The sequence below is a fragment of the Pristiophorus japonicus genome, chromosome X, assembly GCF_044704955.1.
Source record: "Pristiophorus japonicus isolate sPriJap1 chromosome X, sPriJap1.hap1, whole genome shotgun sequence".
Classification (NCBI taxonomy): Eukaryota; Metazoa; Chordata; class Chondrichthyes; family Pristiophoridae; genus Pristiophorus; species Pristiophorus japonicus.
In genome coordinates this window covers 10,448,726-10,467,732 of record NC_092010.1, presented here as the reverse complement: position 1 = coordinate 10,467,732, position 19,007 = coordinate 10,448,726, and the positions used below count along the sequence as shown (strand labels likewise).

General features: G+C 49.2%; 1 protein-coding gene across 1 annotated transcript in view; it reads right to left on the bottom strand.

Moving 5' to 3' along the window:
* The window catches only part of LOC139240805 (calcitonin gene-related peptide type 1 receptor-like), a 457,522-nt gene that overhangs the window by 29,542 nt on the left and 408,973 nt on the right, over positions 1 to 19,007 (bottom strand). Inside the window, exon 6 of the mRNA XM_070869283.1 lies at positions 8,683 to 8,774. Within this exon, the coding sequence (XP_070725384.1) occupies positions 8,683 to 8,774 (92 nt within the window). The remainder of the gene's footprint in view (positions 1 to 8,682; positions 8,775 to 19,007) is intronic.

Genomic DNA, 19,007 nt, shown 5'->3' with positions numbered 1-19,007 from the left:
GGGAGTGAGAGGAGAGTGGGATTATACCTTGTGGGAAATTAAAGGGTATGGGGAGTGAGGGGAGAGTGGGATTAGACCTGGTGGGAAATTAAAGGGTATGGGGAGTGAGGGGAGAGTGGGATTACACTGGGTGGGATATTAAAGTGTATGGGGAGTGAGGGGGAGAGTGGGATTAGACTGGGTTGGATATTAAAGGGTATGGGGAGTGAGGGGGAGAGTGGGATTAGACTGGGTGGGATATTAAAAGATACGGGGAGTGAGGGGGAGAGTGGGATTAGACCTGGTGGGAAATTAAAGGGTATGGGGAGTGAGGGGAGAGTGGGATTACACTGGGTGGGATATTAAAGTGTATGGGGAGTGAGGGGGAGAGTGGGATTAGACTGGGTTGGATATTAAAGGGTATGGGGAGTGAGGGGGAGAGTGGGATTTGACTGGGTGGGAAATTAAAGGGTATGGGGAGTGAGATGGTGAGTGTGATATTAAATGGTATGGTGAGTGAGGGGGAGAATGGGATTAGACTGGGTGGGAAATTAACGGTTACGGGGAGTGAGGAGAGAGTAGGATTAGACTGGGTGGGATATTAAAGGGTACGGGGAGTGAGGGGAAGAGTGGGATTAGACTGGGTTGGATATTAAAGGGTACGCGTAGTGAGGGGGAGAATGGGATTAGACTGGGTGGGATATTAAAGGTTATGGCGAGTGAGGGGGAGAGTGGAATTAGACTGGGTGGGATATTAAAGTGTATGGGGAGTGAGAGGAGAGTGGGATTAGACCTGGTGGGAAATAAAAGGGTATGGGGAGAGTGGGATTAGACAGGGTGGGATATTAAAGCGTATGGGGAGTGAGGGGAGAGTGGGATTACACTGGGTGGGATATTAAAGGGTATGGGGAGTGAGGGGGAGAGTGGGATTAGACTGGGTTGGATATTAAAGGGTATGGGGAGTGAGGGGGAGAGTGGGATTAGACTGGGTGGGATATTGAAGGATACGGGAAGTGAGCAGGAGTGGGATTAGACTGGGTGGGATATTAAAGGGTATGGGGAGTGAGGGGAGAGTGGGATTAGACTGGGTGGGATATTAAAGGGTATGGGGAGTGAGGGGGAAGAGTGGGATTAGACTGGGTGGGATATTAAATGGTACGGGGAGTGACGGGGAGAGTGGGATTAGACTGCGTCGGATATTAAAAGGTATGGGGAGTGAGGGGAGAGTGGGATTAGACAAGGTGGGATATTAAATGGTACGGGGAGTGACGGGGAGAGTGGGATTAGACTGGGTGGGATATTAAATGGTACAGGGAGTGAGGGGAGAGTGGGATTAGACTGGGTGGGATATTAAAGTGTATGGGGAGTGAGAGGAGAGTGGGATTAGACCTGGTGGGAAATAAAAGGGTATGGGGAGAGTGGGATTAGACAGGGTGGGATATTAAAGCGTATGGGGAGTGAGGGGAGAGTGGGATTACACTGGGTGGGATATTAAAGGGTATGGGGAGTGAGGGGGAGAGTGGGATTAGACTGGGTTGGATATTAAAGGGTATGGGGAGTGAGGGGGAGAGTGGGATTAGACTGGGTGGGATATTGAAGGATACGGGAAGTGAGCAGGAGTGGGATTAGACTGGGTGGGATATTAAAGGGTATGGGGAGTGAGGGGAGAGTGGGATTAGACTGGGTGGGATATTAAAGGGTATGGGGAGTGAGGGGGAAGAGTGGGATTAGACTGGGTGGGATATTAAATGGTACGGGGAGTGACGGGGAGAGTGGGATTAGACTGGGTGGGATATTAAATGGTACAGGGAGTGAGGGGAGAGTGGGATTAGACTGGGTGGGATATTAAAGGGTATGGGGAGTGAGGGGAGAGTGGGATTAGACTGCGTCGGATATTAAAAGGTATGGGGAGTGAGGGGAGAGTGGGATTAGACAAGGTGGGATATTAAATGGTACGGGGAGTGACGGGGAGAGTGGGATTAGACTGGGTGGGATATTAAATGGTACAGGGAGTGAGGGGAGAGTGGGATTGGACAGGGTGGGATATTAAATGGTGCGGGGAGTGACGGGGAGAGTGGGATTAGACTGCGTCGGATATTAAAAGGTATGGGGAGTGAGGGGAGAGTGGGATTAGACTGGGTGGGATATTAAAGGGTATGGGGAGTGAGGGGAGAGTGGGATTACACTGGGTGGGATATTAAAGGGTATGGGGAGTGAGGGGAAGACTGGAATTCGACTGGCTTGGATATTAAAGGATACGGGGAGTGAGGATGTGAGTGGGATTAGACTGTGTGGGATATTAAATGGTACGCGTAGTGAGGGGGAGAATGGGATTAGACTGGGTGGGATATTAAAGTGTATGGGGAGTGAGAGGAGAGTGGGATTATACCTTGTGGGAAATTAAAGGGTATGGGGAGTGAGGGGAGAGTGGGATTAGACCTGGTGGGAAATTAAAGGGTATGGGGAGTGAGGGGAGAGTGGGATTACACTGGGTGGGATATTAAAGGGTATGGGGAGTGAGGGGGAGAGTGGGATTAGACTGGGTTGGATATTAAAGGGTATGGGGAGTGAGGGGGAGAGTGGGATTAGACTGGGTGGGATATTAAAAGATACGGGGAGTGAGGGGGAGAGTGGGATTAGACCTGGTGGGAAATTAAAGGGTATGGGGAGTGAGGGGAGAGTGGGATTACACTGGGTGGGATATTAAAGGGTACGGGGAGTGAGGAGGTGAGTGGGATTAGACTGGGTGGGATATTAAAGGGTATGGGGAGTGAGGGGGAGAGTGGGATTAGACTGGGTGGGATATTAAAGGGTATGGGGAGTGAGGGGAGAGTGGGATTAGACTGGGTGGGATATTAAAGGGTATGGGGAGTGAGGGGAGAGTGGGATTAGACTGGGTGGGATATTAAAGGGTATGGGGAGTGAGGGGGAGAGTGGGATTAGACTGGGTGGGGTATTAAAGGATATGGGGAGTAAGGGGAGAGTGTGATTAGACTGGGTGGGATATTAAAGGGTACAGGGAGTGAGGGGAGAGTGTGATTAGACTGGGTGGGATATTAAAGGGTACAGGGAGTGAGGGGAGAGTGTGATTAGACTGGGTGGGATATTAAAGGGTATGGGGGGTGAGGGGAGAGTGGGATTAGACTGGGTGGGATATTAAAGGGTATGGGGAGTGAGGGGAGAGTGGGATTAGACTGGGTGGGATATTAAAGGGTGCGGGAGTGAGGAGGTGAGTGGGATTAGACTGTGTGGGATATTAAAGGGTTTGGGGAGTGAGGGAGAGAGTGGGATTAGACTGGGTGGTATATTAAAGGGTTTGGGGAATGACGGGGAGAGTGGGATTGGACTGGGTCGTATATTAAAGGGTATGGGGAGTGAGGGGAGAGTGGGATTCGACTGGGTCGGATAATAATTATAAAACCGGACGGACCACCTGACACCGGCTCGAGACACAACAAAGATACATCCAGCCTTGTTGATGCCACAAATTCCTCCTCACCAACATCTCGGGACTTGTGCCAAATTTGGGAGAGCTGTCCCACAGACTAGTCTAGCAACAGCCTGACATAGTCATGCTCCCAGAATCATACCTTTCAGCCAATGTCCCAGACTCCTCCATCACCATCCCTGGGTATGTCTGTCCCACCAGCAGGACAGACCCACCAGGGGTGGTGCACAGTGGTATACAGTCCAGAGGGAGTGGCCCTGGGAGTCCTCAACATTGACTCTGGACCCCACGAAGCCTCATGGCTTCAGGTCCAGCATGGGCAAGGAAACCTGCTGATTACCACTTACCGCCCTCCCTCAGCTGATGAATCAGTACTCCTCCATGTTGAACACCACTTGGAAGAAGCACTGAGGGTAACAAGGGCACAGAATGTACTCTGGGTGGGGGACTTCAATGTCCATCACCAAGAGTGGCTCGGTAGCACCACTACTGACCGAGCTGGCTGAGTCCTGAAGGACATAGCTGCCAGACTGGGCCTGCAGCAGGTGGTGAGAGAACCAACACGAGGGAAAAACCTACTTGACCTCGTCCTCACCAATCTACCTGTTACAGATGCATCTGTCCATGACAGTATTGGTAACAGTGATCACCACAGAGACATTGTGGAGACAAAGTCCCGTCTTCACACTGAGGACACTATCCATCGTGTTGTGTGACACTACCACTGTGCTAAATGGGATAGACTCAGAACATATCTAGCAGCTCAAAACTGGGCATCCATGAGGCACTGTGGGCCATCAGCAGCAGCAGAATTGTATTCCACCACAATCTGTAACCTCATGGCCCGATGTATCCCTCACTCTATCATTACCATCAAGCCAGGGGACCAACCCTGGTTCAATGAGGAGTGTAGAAGAGCATGCCAGGAGCAGCAGCAGGTGAACCTAAAAATGAGGTGCCAACCTGGGGAAGCTACAACACAGGACAACATGCATGCTAAACAGCGAAAGCTGCATGCTATACACAGAACTAAGTGATCCCACAATCAACAGATCAGATCAAAGCTCTGCAGTCCTGCCACATCCAGTCATTAATGGTGGTGGACAATTATACAACTAACGGGAGGAGGAGGCTGCATGAATATTCCCAACCTGATTCCAGAATCCAGCACATGAGTGCAAAGACAAGTGCAACCATCTTCAGCCAGAAGTGTCGAGTGAATGATCCATATCAGCCTCCTCCTGAGGTCCCCACCATTACAGAAGCCAGTCTTCAGCCAATTCGATTCACTCCACGTGATATCAAGAAATGGCTGAATGCACTGGATACAGCAAAGGCTATGGACCCCGACAACATCCCGGCTGTTGTGCTGAAGACTTGTGCTCCAGAACTAGCCGCACCTCTAACCAAGCTGTTCTAGTACAGCTACAACACTGGCATCTACCCAACAATGTGGAAAACTGCCCAGGTATGTCCTGTCTACAAAAAGCAGGACAAATCCAATCCGGCCAATTACCGTCCCATCAGTCTGCTCTCAATCATCAGCAAAGTGATGGAAGGTGTCGTCGACAGTGCTATCAAGCGGCACTTACTCACCAATAACCTGTTCACCGAGGCTTAGTCTGGGTTCTGCCAGGACCACTCGGCTCCAGACCTCATTACAGCCTTGGTCCAAACATGGACAAAAGAACTGAATTCCAGAGATAAGGTGAGAGGGACTGCCCTTGACATCAAGGCAGCATTTGACCGAATGTGGCATCAAGGAGCCTGAGTAAAACTGAAGTCAATGGGAATCAGGGGGAAAACTCTCCACTGGCTGGAGCCATACCTGGAACAAAGGAAGATGGTTGTGGTGGTTGGAGGTCAATCATCACAGCCCCAGGACATCACTGCAGGAGTTCCTCAGGGCAGTCTCCTAGGTCCAACCATCTTCAGCTCCTTCATCAATGACCTTCCCTCCATCATAAGCTGAGAAGTGGGATGTTCGCTGATGATTGTAAGGTCTTCAGTGCCATTCGCAACTCCTCAGAAAATGAAGCAGTCCATGCCCGAATGCAGCGACATTCAGGCCTGTGCTGATAAGTGACAAGTAACATTCACGCCACACAAGTGCCAGGCAATGACTATCTCCAACAAGCGAAAGTCTAACCACCTTCCCTTGACATTCAACAGCATTACCATCGCTGAATCCCCCACAATCAACATCCTGAGGGTCACCATTGACCAGAAACTCAACTGGACCAGCCTCATAAATACTGTGGCTACAAGAGCAGGTCAGAGGCTGGGTATTGTGCGGCGAGTGTCTCACCTCCTGACTCCCCAAAGCCTTTCCACCATCTACAATTCAGGAGTGTGATGGAATACTCTCCACTTGCCTGGATGAGTGCAGCTCCAACAACACAAGAAGCTCGACACCATCCAGGACAAAACAGCCAGCTTGATTGACACCCCATCCACCACCTTAAACATTCACTCCCTCCACCACCGGCACACCGTGGCTGCAGTGTGTACCATCTACAAGATGCACTGCAGCAACTCGCCAAGGCTTCTTCGGCAGCACCTCCCAAACCCGCGACCTCTACCACCTAGAAGGACAAGGGCAGCAGGCGCATGGGAACACCATCACCTCCAAGTTCCCCTCCAAGTCACACATCATCCTGACTTGGAAATATACTGCCATTCCTTCATCGTCGCTGGGTCAAAATCCTGGAACTCCAGGTGAGTGGGCAAATGCATGGCAGATGCAGTATAATGTGGATAAGTGTGAGGTTATCCACTTTGGTGGCAAAAACAGGAAGGCAGATTATTATCTGAATGGTGACAGATTAGGAAAAGGGGAGGTGCAATGAGACCTGGGTGTCATGGTACATCAGTCATTGAAAGTAGGCATGCAGGTACAGCAGGCAGTAAAGAAAGCAAATGGCATGTTGGCCTTCATAGCGAGGGGATTTGAGTACAGGGGCAGGGAGGTCTTTCTGCAGTTGTACAGAGCCTTGGTGAGGCCACACCTGGAGTATTGTGTGCAGTTTTGGTCTTCTAATCTGAGGAAGGACATTCTTGCTATTGAGGGAGTGCAGCGAAGGTTCACCAGACTGATTCCCGGGATGGCAGGACTGAGATATGAAGAAAGACTGGATCGACTAGGCTTATATTCACTGGAATTTAGAAGAATGAGAGGGGATTTCATAAAAGCATATAAAATTCTGACGGGATTGGACAGGTTAGATGCAGGAAGAATGTTCCCAATGTTGGGGAAGTCCAGAACCAGGGGTCACAGTCTAAGGATAAGGGGTAAGCCATCCAGGACCGAGATGAGGAGAAACTTATTCACCCAGGCAGTTTTGAGCTTGTGGAATTCTCTACCACAGAGAGTTGTTGAGGCCAGTTCGTTAGATATATTCAAAAGGGAGTTAGATGTGGCCCTTATGGCTAAAGGGATCAAGGGGTATGGAGAGAAGGCAGGAAAGGGGTACTGAGGTGAATGATCAGCCGTGATCATATTGAATGATGGTGCAGGCTCGAAGGGTTGAATGGCTGACTCCTGCACCTATTTTCTATGTTTCTATGTTTCTAACAGCGCTGTGGGAGTACCTTCAACACACGGACTGCAGCGGTTCAAGAAGGTGGCTCACCACCACCCACGTTACTTCAGTTACATAGATAGGCTGGAGAAGCTGGGATTGTTCATAGAACAGAGAAGGTTGAGAGGAGATTTGATGGAGGTGTTCAAAATCATGAGGGGTCTGGACAGAGTAGATCGAGAGAAACTGTTCCCATTGGTGGAAGGGTCGAGAACCAGAGGACACAGATTTAAGGTAATTGGCAAATGAACCAAAGGCAACATGAGGAAAAACCTTTTTACGGAGCGAGTGGATATGATCTTGAATGCACTGCCTGAAAGGGTGGGGGAGGCAGACTCAGTCGTGGCTTTCAAAAGGGAATTGGATAAGTACCTGCAGGAAAAACAATACAGGGCTACGGGGAAAGGGCGGGGGAGTGGGACTGGCTGAGAGACGGCACAGGCTCGACGGGCTGAATGACCTCCTTCCGTGCTGTAACCATTCCATGATTCTATGATTTTCAAAGTTAATTAGGGATGAGCAATAAATGCTGGCCTTTCCAGCGATAACCACATTCCATGAATGAATAAAAACATTTTTCAAAGGGAATGGGGAGTGAGGAGAGTGAGGAGAGTGAGATTAGAATGGGTGGGATATCTTATTCCTCGTTGTCTAAGGGAAATGTAATGTACTTGCTGGCTGCGGCAAGCAAGATATCAGTTGACTGAACCTGCTATGGCAACCTTGGACTGAGCTATGAGGTGGAAATGCTGAGCACTGTGGTGACTCGACAGCCGTTGGCAGTGTGGAGTCTGTGGTGGACATTGGATGGGTATCAGATTCTTGCATGTGGCATAATTGGATCACAGGTTGTCCTGTGCATCGCAGTCTAAAAAACAGAGTTCCTCCCACAGGTCCGGCTACGTGCACATCGACCTGTTTATCTGGGTTTGAGGGTAAAGACAAGTGAGGACTGCCTTCCGTTAGTGTGACCTCACCCTGGCATCCTCTCTTTGTTTTCCTCTTCTCTCTCCAAACAATAGATACATGAGTATCTCCATTGGAATACCCATACATTGCACCCACTGAAATGGCAGAGTTCAAACTCTGAGGAGAAACAGTCTGAAAGAAAAGTGCTGCCAAAATAAACACCCTAATAAAAAGCACACCAAAGATATTTCTCTCCTACAGACTCCGTAAAGACAAGTGAAAAATGACAGCTCCCCTTTAGGTGCAGACTTCCTATCAGAACACAACCCATGTCGGTGTGATGTCTTCTTGGTGGGAATCATGAGAAATTTTGTGTGCCTTCATCACCATTGATTTGAATTGCATTGTTGTTACAGTGCACCTATTTCTGACTTGCCGCCGAGCGCCACCGGACTGCAAGGTACCAGGCAGCCAATCGGGGTGCAGATTCTTCCCCGCTCATGTTGTCAATTATCGGGAGGACTTTGCTTCACCATCTGAGGTGAAGAATGGTCACTTGGGCGCAAACCAGGGATTGAATCTGGGATCACACCGAGTGCTGCCCCTGTGCTCTGCCCAGATTTGGCTCGCCGTGGTACCTTACCTAACTTACAGTCAAAACAAACTTTGTAAAAAGCTGATGCCCAGCCAGCATGATGTCTGGGCTCCACATATTTTAGTTAAGCTCAGTTTTTTGATAAAAAAGCATTGAAAATGTAAACTTACTTGAAGTAGAAGAATATACAAAGGGACACCAGCAAACACGTGATGGAGATGCCATGTCCTGAAACAGCCAAATAGTACAGGTTCCATGCCGTCTGCAAATACACAAAGACACATGTTAGAAAGAACCATCAGCATTCCATGATAGAAGACAAATAAGAACAAGGTCACAATGCTAATGTTTAGAGACTCTTGGGGGGAGAAATTCAGTAGTACCCAGACCTTTTTACATTTTGAAAATTTATCGCCAGGTACGAAGGATTCTGAAGTTCTTTTAAATTGGGCTTTAGCGCCCCAGGAAGGAAGGAAGGGGGCAGTAAATCGAGCGCTAATGACCTCAGTGGGGCGCTACAGGGGCGCTAACACTAGAACGCTACTGAATTTACGGTGACTTGCATTCAGCAATCATCCTTCAATCCTTCACACTGGCTCAATCCAGCTCTTTAAAGGGGAGGTTGTGTCAATGTGCAGCTGCTCATTTTCATCATTGCTGGAACTGAAGTCGCCCCTGAGAGCAACTGAGAGACCTCATAGCAATGGCTGCTTTCAATCCAAATCCAAGGGGGAGAGCTCGTCGGGTTCAATGACATCACGTTGGAGGCATTGGTGGGGGCAATGGAGCAAGGGAGGGAAGCACTGTTCCCGGTCAGTGGAAGGAGGCCATTGTCCGAGGTCTTCAGGGCAATGTGGAGGGAAGTGGCAGAGGAGGTCTTGGCCAGTGGTGTCGTGGAAAGTTCAACGATCTCAGTCGGGTGGTCAGGGTGAATACATGTTTCAACAGGTTCCACATACCGGCATCTGATCCTCTGTCTGTGCACAAAGCACTGCTCCCCCCACCGCTCCACCCCACCCATGTCCCCCACCATCGCTCCCCCACCGCTCCCCCCACCGCTCCACCCCACCCTGCCCCCCACCATCGCTCCCCCACCGCTCCCCCCCCACCGCTCTCCCCACCATTCGGCCCACCAAATATCTGCACCTACTCAAACTCACATGCTCATCTCACCCCTTGCCTACGTTCACAGCTATTCAACGGCGGCAGGCCTATCTCCCAGATACATAGCTGGACTCTGACTCACACACACATATTCCTTATATTGCAGGCCAAGATGGCGCACAATCGGAGGGAGCAGCAGAGGACAGGTGGGGGTTAACCTCAGTTCCAGCAGCTCTCAGACCTGGAGGAGCGAGTGCTGCGGCTCATTGAGCACCAGGTGGTGGGTGCCGGAGACATCGACCCCGCTGGGGGCAACGACGTTATCTTCGTCTCCTCTCCTTTTCTCATCCCACTTCCCCCTCGCACCAGAAGGCTTCACACTTTCCAGCTCCAGATACTGTCTGCATTGTTCACCAATGTTCCTCCTGAGGCGTGTGACCACACGGTCGCACACCAATCGCGCAGTACCACACAAGCCGCTCCCCGGCTCCTGCCACGGGGAGAGATACTGCGCATGCGCAGCTGCATAGCGGCTGACCGCGCAGCAAATTTAAAGGGGCTGCGTGCAAAACCAAATTAGAGGGAACATTGCATAACCACAAACATTGCATTAACATAAATTCAGATAGTAGTCAGATGCTATCTTAAATACACAACATATATTCTGGAGCATCCACGATGCTGAAGATGTCATGGATAGCACGTTTAGTGATTTGGTCACACCGCAGGTAAAGGTCACACAGGCAGATAGGGAATGGGTGACCATCAGGTAGAGCAGTGGAAGGAAGGTAGTGCAGGGGTCCCCTGTGGTCATCTCCCTCCAAAAAAGATATACCGTTTTGGGTACTGTTGGGGGAGATGACACATCGGGGGAAGGCAGCAGCAGCCAAGTTCATGAGGAAGTACAGGAGGGCAGGAAAAAGAGTGGGAGAGCTATAGTGGTAGGGGATTCTATTGTAAGGGGAATAGATAGACGTTTCTGCGGCTGCAACTGAGACTCCAGGATGGTATGTTGCCTCCCTGGTGCAAGGGTCAAGGATGTCCTGGAGCGGCTGCAGGGCATTCTGGAGGGGGAGGGAGAACAGCCAGTTGTCGTGGTGCATATAGGTACCAACGATATAAGTAAAAAATGGGATGAGGTCCTACAAGCTGAATTTAGGGAGCTAGGAGTTAAATTAAAAAGTAGGACCCCAAAGGTGGTAATCTCAGGATTGCTACCAGTGCCATGTGCTAGTCAGAGTAGAAATAACAGGATAGTTAAGATGAATACCTGGCTTGAGGAGTGGTGCAAGAGGGAGGGATTCAAATTCCTGGGACATTGGAACCGGTTCTGGGGGAGGTGGGACCAGTATAAACCAGACAGTCTGCACCTGGGCAGGACCGGAACCAATGTCCTAGGGGGAGTGTTTGCTAGTGCTGTTGGGGAGGGTTTAAACTAATATGGCAAGGGGATGGGAACCTATGCAGGGAGACAGAGGGAAGTAAAATGGGGGCAGAAGCAAAAGGTAAAAAGGAGATAAGGAAATGTGGAGCTGCAGAGAAACCCAAGGCAACATTACAGCAAAATTCTAAAAGGACAAATAGTGTAAAAAAAACAAGCCTGAAGGCTGTGTCTCAATGTGAGGAGCATTCGTAACAAGGTGGATGAATTTATGGCGCAGATAGCTGTTAACGGATATGATGTAATTGGGATTACGGAGACATGGCTCCAGGGAACTCAACATCCAGGAGTATTCAATATTCAGGAAGGATAGACAGAAAGGAAAAGGAGGTGGGATGGCGTTGCTGGTTGAAGAGGAGATTAACGCAATAGTAAGAAAGGACATTAGCCTGGATGATGTGGAATCGGTATGGGTAGAGCTGTGGAACACCAAAGGGCAGAAAACGCTAGTGGGAGTTGCGTACAGACCATCAAACAGTAGTCGTGAAGTTGGGGATGGCATCAAACAGGAAATTAGGGATGCGTGCAATAAAGGTACAGCAGTTATCATGGGTGACTTTAATCTGCATATAGATTGGGCTATCCAAATTGTTAGCAAAACGGTGGAGGAGGATTTCCTGGAGTGTATAAGGGATGGTTTTCTCGACCAATACGTCGAGGAATCAACTAGAGAGCTGGCCATCCTAGACTGGGTGTTGTGTAACGGGAGAGGATTAATTAGCAATCTTGTTGTGCGAGGTCCCTTGGGGAAGAGTGACCATAATATGGTAGCATTCTTTTCATTAAGATGGAGAGTGACACAGTTAATTCAGAGACCAGAGTCCTGAACTTAAGGAAAGGTAACTTCGATGGTATGAGACGTGAATTGGCTAGCATAGATTGGCAAATGATACTTAAAGGGTTGACGGTGGATAGGCAATGGCAGACATTTAAAGATCACATGGATGAACTTCAACAATTGTACATCCCTGTCTGGCGTAAAAATAAAACAGGGAAGGTGGCTCAACTGTGGCTAACAAGGGAAATTAGGGATAGTGTTAAATCCAAGGAAGAGACATATAAATTGACCAGAAAAAACAGCAAACCTGAGGACTGGGAGAATTTTATACTACAGCAGAGGAGGACAAAGGGTTTAATTAGGAGGGGAAAAATAGAGTATGAGAGGAAGCTTGCAGGGAACATAAAAACTCCTATAGATTTGTGAAGAGAAAAAGATTAGTGAAGACTAATGTAGGTCCCCTGCAGTCAGAATCAGGTGAATTTATAATGGAGAACAAAGAAATGGCAGACCAATTGAACAAATACTTTGGTTCTGTCTTCACTAAGAAAAACACAAATAACCTTCTGGAAATACTAGGGGACCGAGGGTCTAGTGAGAAGGAGGAACTGAAGGAAATCCTATTAGTCAGGAAATTGTGTTAGGGAAATTGATGGGACTGAATACCGATAAATCCCCAGAGCCTGATAGTCTGCATCCCAGAGTACTTAAGGAAGTGGCCCTAGAAATAGTGGATGCATTGGTGGTCATTTTCCAACAGTCTATCGACTCTGGATCAGTTCCTATAGACTGGAGGGAAGCTAATGTAACCCCACTGTTTAAAAAAGGAGGGAGAGAGAAACAGGGAATTATAGACTGGTTAGCCTGACATCAGTAGTGGGGAAAATGTTGGAATCAATTTTTAAAGATGAAATAGCAGCGCATTTGGAAAGCAGTGACAGGATCGGTCCAAGTCAGCATGGATTCATGAAAGGAAAATTATGCTTGACAAATCTTCTAGAATTTTTTGAGGATGTAACTAGTAGAGTGGACAAGGAGGAACCAGTGGATGGCATGTATTTAGATTTCCAGAAGGCATTCGATAAGGTGCGACATAAGAGGTTACTGCACAAGATAAAAGTTCACGGGGTTGGGTGTAATTTATTAGCATGGATAGAGACTAACTAATTAACAGAAAAGAGAGGCGGGATAAATGGGTAATTTTCCAGTTGGCAAACTGTAACTAGTGGGGTGCCACAGGGATCAGTGCTGGGACCTCAACTATTTACAATCTATATTAATGAATCTATATGGATAAAGGGACCGAGTGTAATACAGCCAAATTTGCTGATGATACAAAGATAGGAGGGAAGCAAGTTGTGAGGAGGACACAAAAAATCTACGGGATATAGATAAGCTAAATGAGCGGGTAAAAATTTTGCAGATGGGAAAATGTGAGGTTATCCACTTTGATAGGAAAAATAAAAAAGCAAATCATTATTTAAATGCGGAGAGATTACAAAATGCTGAGGTACAGAAAGACCTTGGGGTCCTGGTACATGAAACACAAAAAGTTAGTATGCAGGCACAGCAATTAATCAGGAAAGCAAATAGAATGCTGGCCTTTATTGCAAGGGGGTGGAGTATAAGCGTAAGGAAGTCCTGGTCCAACAGCACAGGGTATTGGTGAGGCCACACATAGAGTATTGCGTACAGTTTTGGTCTCCTTATTTAAGGAAGGATATATTTGCATTGGAGGCAGTTCAGAGAAGGTTCACCAGGTTGATTCCGAAGATGAGGGGGTTGACTTATGAAGAAAGGTTGAGCAGGTTGGGCCAATACTCATTGGAGTTTAGAAGTATGAGAGGTGATCTTATTGAAACGTATAAGGTTCTGAGGGGGCTTGTGAGGGTCGATGCAGAGAGGATATTTCCCTTCGTGGGGGAATCTAGAACTTGGGCGCATAGTTTCAGAATAAGGGGCTGCCCATTTAAAACAGAAATGAGGAGGAATTTCTTCTCTCAGAAGGTCGTGAATCTTTGAAATTCTCTGCCCCAGAGAGCTGTGAAGGCTGGCTCATTGAATATATTTTTGAATGATAAGGGAGTAAAGGATAATGGGGAGCGGGCGGGGAAGTGGAGCTGAGTCCATGATCAGATCAGCCATGATCTTCTTAAATGGCGGAGCAGGCTCGAGGGGCCAAATGGCCGACTCCTGCTCCTATTTCTTATGTTCTTATGTTCGAACCCATTCTGTACCTGCACTGGAACTGATTGATGGGACAGTGTAGAGTGAGCTTTACTCTGTATCTAACTCCGTGCTGTCCCTGCCCTGGGAGTGTTTGATGGGTCAGTGTAGAGGGAGCTTTACTCTGTATCTAACCCCGTGCTGTACCTGCCCTGGAAATGTTTGATGGGACAGTGTAGAGGGAGCTTTAATCTGTATCTAACACCGTGCTGTACCTGCCCTGGGAGTGTTTGATGGGACAGTGTAGAGGGAGCTTTACTCTGTATCTAACCCCGTGTTGTACCTGCCCTGGGAGTGTTTGATGGGACAGTCTAGAGGGAGCTTTACTCTGTATCTAACCCCGTGTTGTACCTGCCCTGGGAGTGTTTGATGGGACAGTGTAGAGGGAGCTTTACTCTGTATCTAACCCCGTGTTGTACCTGCCCTGGGAGTGTTTGATGGGACAGTCTAGAGGGAGCTTTACTCTGTATCTAACCCCGTGTTGTACCTGCCCTGGGAGTGTTTGATGGGACAGTGCAGAGGGAACTTTACTCTGTATCTAACCCCGTGTTGTACCTACCCTGGGAGTGTTTGATGGGACAGTGTAGAGGGAGCTTTACTCTGTATCTAACCCAATGTTGTACCTGCCCTGGGAGTGATTGATGGGACAATGTAGAGGGAGCTTTACTCTGTATCTAACCCATGCTGTACCTGCCCTGGGAATGTTTGATGGGACAGTGCAGAGGGAGTTTTAGTCTGTATCTAACCGGTACTGTACATGCCCTGGGAGTGTTTGATGGGACAGTGTAGAGGGAGCTTTACTCTGTATCTAAAACCGTGTTGTACCTGCCCTGGGAGTGTTTGATGGGACAATGTAGAGGGAGCTTGAGTCTGTATCTAACCCGTGTTGTACCTGTCCTGGGAGTTTTTGATGGGACTATGCAGAGGGAGCTTTACTCTGTATCAAACCCGTGCTGTACCTGCCCTGGGAGTGTTTGATGGGACAGTGGAGAGGGAGCTTTACTCTGTATCTAACCCCGTGTTGTACCTGCCCTGCGAATGTTTGATGGGAGAATGTAGAGGGAGCTTTACTCTGTATCTAACCCATGCTGCACCTGCCCTGGGAGTGTTTGATGGGACAGTGTAGAGGGAGCTTTAATCTGTATCTAACACCGCGCTGTACCTGCCCTGGGAATGTTTGATGGGACAGTGCAGAGGGAACTTTACTCTGTATCTCACCCCGTGCTGTGCCTGCCCTGCGAGTTTTTGATGGGACAATGTAGAGGGAGCTTGAGTCTGTATCTAACCCATGCTGTACCTGCCCTGCGAATGTTTGATGGAACAGTGTAGAGGGAGCTTTACTCTGTATCTAGCACCGTGTTGTGCCTGCCCTGGGAATGTTTGATGGGACAATGTAGAGGGAGCTTTACTCTGTATCTAACCCGTGCTGTACCTGCCCTGGGAGTGTTTGATGGGACAGTGTAGAAGGAGCTTTACTCTGTATCTAACCCGTGCTGTACCTGCCCTGGGAGTGTTTGATGGGACAGTGTAGAGCGTGCTTTAGTCTGTATCGAACCCGTGCTGTACCTGCCCTGGGAGTGTTTGATGGGACAGTGTAGAGGGAGCTTTACTCTGTATCTGACCCCGTGTTGTACCTGCCCTGGGAGTGTTTGATGGGACAATGTGGAGGGAGCTTTACTCTGCATCTACCCCCGTGTTGTACCTGCCCTGGGAGTGTTTGATGGGACAATGTGGAGGGAGCTTTACTCTGTATCTAACCCGTGCTGTACCTGCCCTGGGAATGTTTGATGGGACCGTGTAGAGGGAGCTTTACTCGGTATCTAAAACCGTGTTGTACCTGCCCTGGGAGTGTTTGATGGGACAATGTAGAGGGAGCTTTACTCTGTATCTACCCCCGTGCTGTACCTGCCCTGGGAGTGTTTGATGGGACAGTGTAGAGGGAGCTTTACTCTGTATCTAACCCATGCTGTACCTGCCCTGGGAGTGTGTGATGGGACAGTGTAGAGGAACTTTACTCTGTATGCAACCCGTGCTCTCCCTGCCCTGGGAGTGTTTGATGGGACAGTGTAGAAGGAGCTTTACTCTGTATCTAACACCGTGCTGTACCTGCCCTGGGAATGTTTGATGGGACAGTGTAGAGGGAGCTTTACTCTGTATCTAACCCGTGCTGTACCTGCCCGGGAAATGTTTGATGGGACAGTGTAGAGGGAGCTTTACTCTGTATCTATCCCCATGCTGCATCTGCCCTGGGAATGTTTGATGGGACAGTGCAGAGGAACTTTACTCTGTTTGTAACCCGTACTGTACATGCCCTGTGAGTGTTTGATGGGACAGTGTAGAGGGAGCTTTGCTCTGTATCTAACACCCGTGCTGCAGCTGCCCCGGGAGTGTTTGATGGGACAGTGTCGAGGCAGCTTTACTCTGTATCTAACCCATGCTGTACCTGCCCTGGGGGCGTTTGATGGGACAGTGCAGAGGGATATTTACTCTGTATCTAACACCGTGCTGTACCTGCCCTGGGAGTGTTTAATGGGACAGTGTAGAGGGAGCTTTACTCAGTATCTAACCCCGTGCTGTACCTGCCCTGGGAGTGTTTGATGGGACAATGTAGAGGGAGCTTTACTCTGTATCTACCCCCGTGCTGTACCTGCCCTGGTAGTGTTTGATGGGACAGTGTAGAGGGAGCTTTACTCTGTATCTAACACCGTGCTGTACCTGCCCTGGGAGTGTTTGATGGGACAGTGTAGAGGGAGCTTTACTCTGTATCTAACCCATGCTGCACCAGCCCTGGGAGTGTGTGATGGGACAGTGTAGAGGGAGCTTTACTCTGTATGCAACCCGTGCTCTACCTGCCCTGGGAGTGTTTGATGGGACAGTGTAGAAGGAGCTTTACTTTGTATCTAACCCGTGCTGTACCTGCCCGGGAAATGTTTGATGGGACAATGTAGAGGGAGCTTTACTCTGTATCTAACACCGTGCTGTACCTGCCCTGGGAATGTTTAATGGGACAGTGTAGAGGGAGCTTTACTCTGCATGTAACCCGTACTCTACCTGCCCTGGGAGTGTTTGATGGGACAGTGTAGAGGGAGCTTTGCTCTGGATCTAACCCGTGCTGGACCTGCCCTGGGAGTGTTTGATGGGACAGTGCAGAGGGAGCTTTACTCGGTATCTAAAACCGTGTTGTACCTGCCCTGGGAGTGTTTGATGGGACAATGTAGAGGGAGCTTTACTCTGTATCTACCCCCGTGCTGTACCTGCCCTGGGAGTGTTTGATGGGACAGTGTAGAGGGAGCTTTACACTGTATCTAACACCGTGCTGTACCTGCCCTGGGAGTGTTTGATGGGACAGTGTAGAGGGAGCTTTAATCTGTATCTAACACCGTGCTGTACCTGCCCTGGGAGTGTTTGATGGGACAGTGTAGAGGGAGCTTTACTCTGTATCTAACTCGTGCTGTACCTGCCCTGGGAATGTTTGATGGGACAGTGCAGAGGGAGCTTTACTCTGGATCTAACACGTGCTGCAGCTGCCCTGGGAATGTTTGATGGGACATGTAGAGGGAGCTTTACTCTGTATCTAACACCGTGCTGTACCTGCCCTGGGAGTGTTTGATGGGACAGTGTAGAGGGAGCTTTACTCTGTATCTAACACGTGCTGTACCTGCCCTGGGAATGTTTGATGGGACAGTGCAGAGGGAGATTTACTCTGTATCTATCCCCGTGCTGCATCTGCCCTCGGAATGTTTGATGGGACAGTGCAGAGGAACTTTACTCTGTTTCTAACCCGTACTGTACATGCCCTGGGAGTGTTTGATGGGACAGTGTAGAGGGAACTTTACTCTGTATCCAACCCCGTGTTGTACCTGCCCTGGGAGTGTTTGATGGGACAGTCTAGAGGGAGCTTTACTCTGTATCTAGCACCGTGTTGTGCCTGCCCTGGGAGTGTTTGATGGGACAGTGTAGAGGGAGCTTTACTCTATATCTAACCCGTGCTCTACCTGCCCTGGGAGTGTTTGATGGGACAATGTAGAGGGAGCTTTACTCTGTATCTAACCCATGCTGTACCTGCCCTGGGAATGTTTGATGGGACAGTGTAGAGGGAGCTTTACTCTGTATCTAAAACCGTGTTGTACCAGCCCTGGGAGTGTTTGATGGGACAGTGTAGAGGGAGCTTTACTCTGTATGTATCCCGTGCTGTACCTGCCCTGGAAATGTTTGATGGGACAGTGCAGAGGAACTTTACTCTGTTTCTAACCCGTACTGTACATGCCCTGGGACTGTTTGATGGGACAGTGTAGAGGGAACTTTACTCTGTATCCAACCCCGTGTTGTACCTGCCCTAGGAGTGTTTGATGGGACAGTCTAGAGGGAGCTTTACTCTGTATCTAGCACCGTGTTGTGCCTGCCCTGGGAGTGTTTGATGGGACAGTGTAGAGGGAACTTTACTCTAACTCTAACCCGTGCTCTACCTGCCCTGGGAGTGTTTGATGGGACAGTGTAGAGGGAGCTTTGCTCTGGATCTAACCCGTGCTGGACCTGCCCTGGGAGCGTTTGATGGGACAGTGCAGAGGGAGCTTTACTCTGTATCTAACCCCGTGTTGGACCTGCCCTGCGAATGTTTGATGGGACAATGTAGAGGGAGCTTTACTCTGTATCTAACCCATGCTGTACCTGCCCTGGGAATGTTTGATGGGACAGTGTAGAGGGAGCTTTACTCTGTATCTAAAACCGTGTTGTACCAGCCCTGGGAGTGTTTGATGGGACAGTGTAGAGGGAGCATTACTCTGTATCTAACCCCGTGCTGTGCCTGCCCTGGGAGTTTTTGATGGGACAATGCAGAGGGAGCTTTACTCTGCATCTAACCCGTGCTGCAGCTGCCCCGGGAGTGTTTGATGGGACAGTGCAGAGGGAGCTTTATTCTGTATGTAACCCGTGCTGTCCCTGCCCTG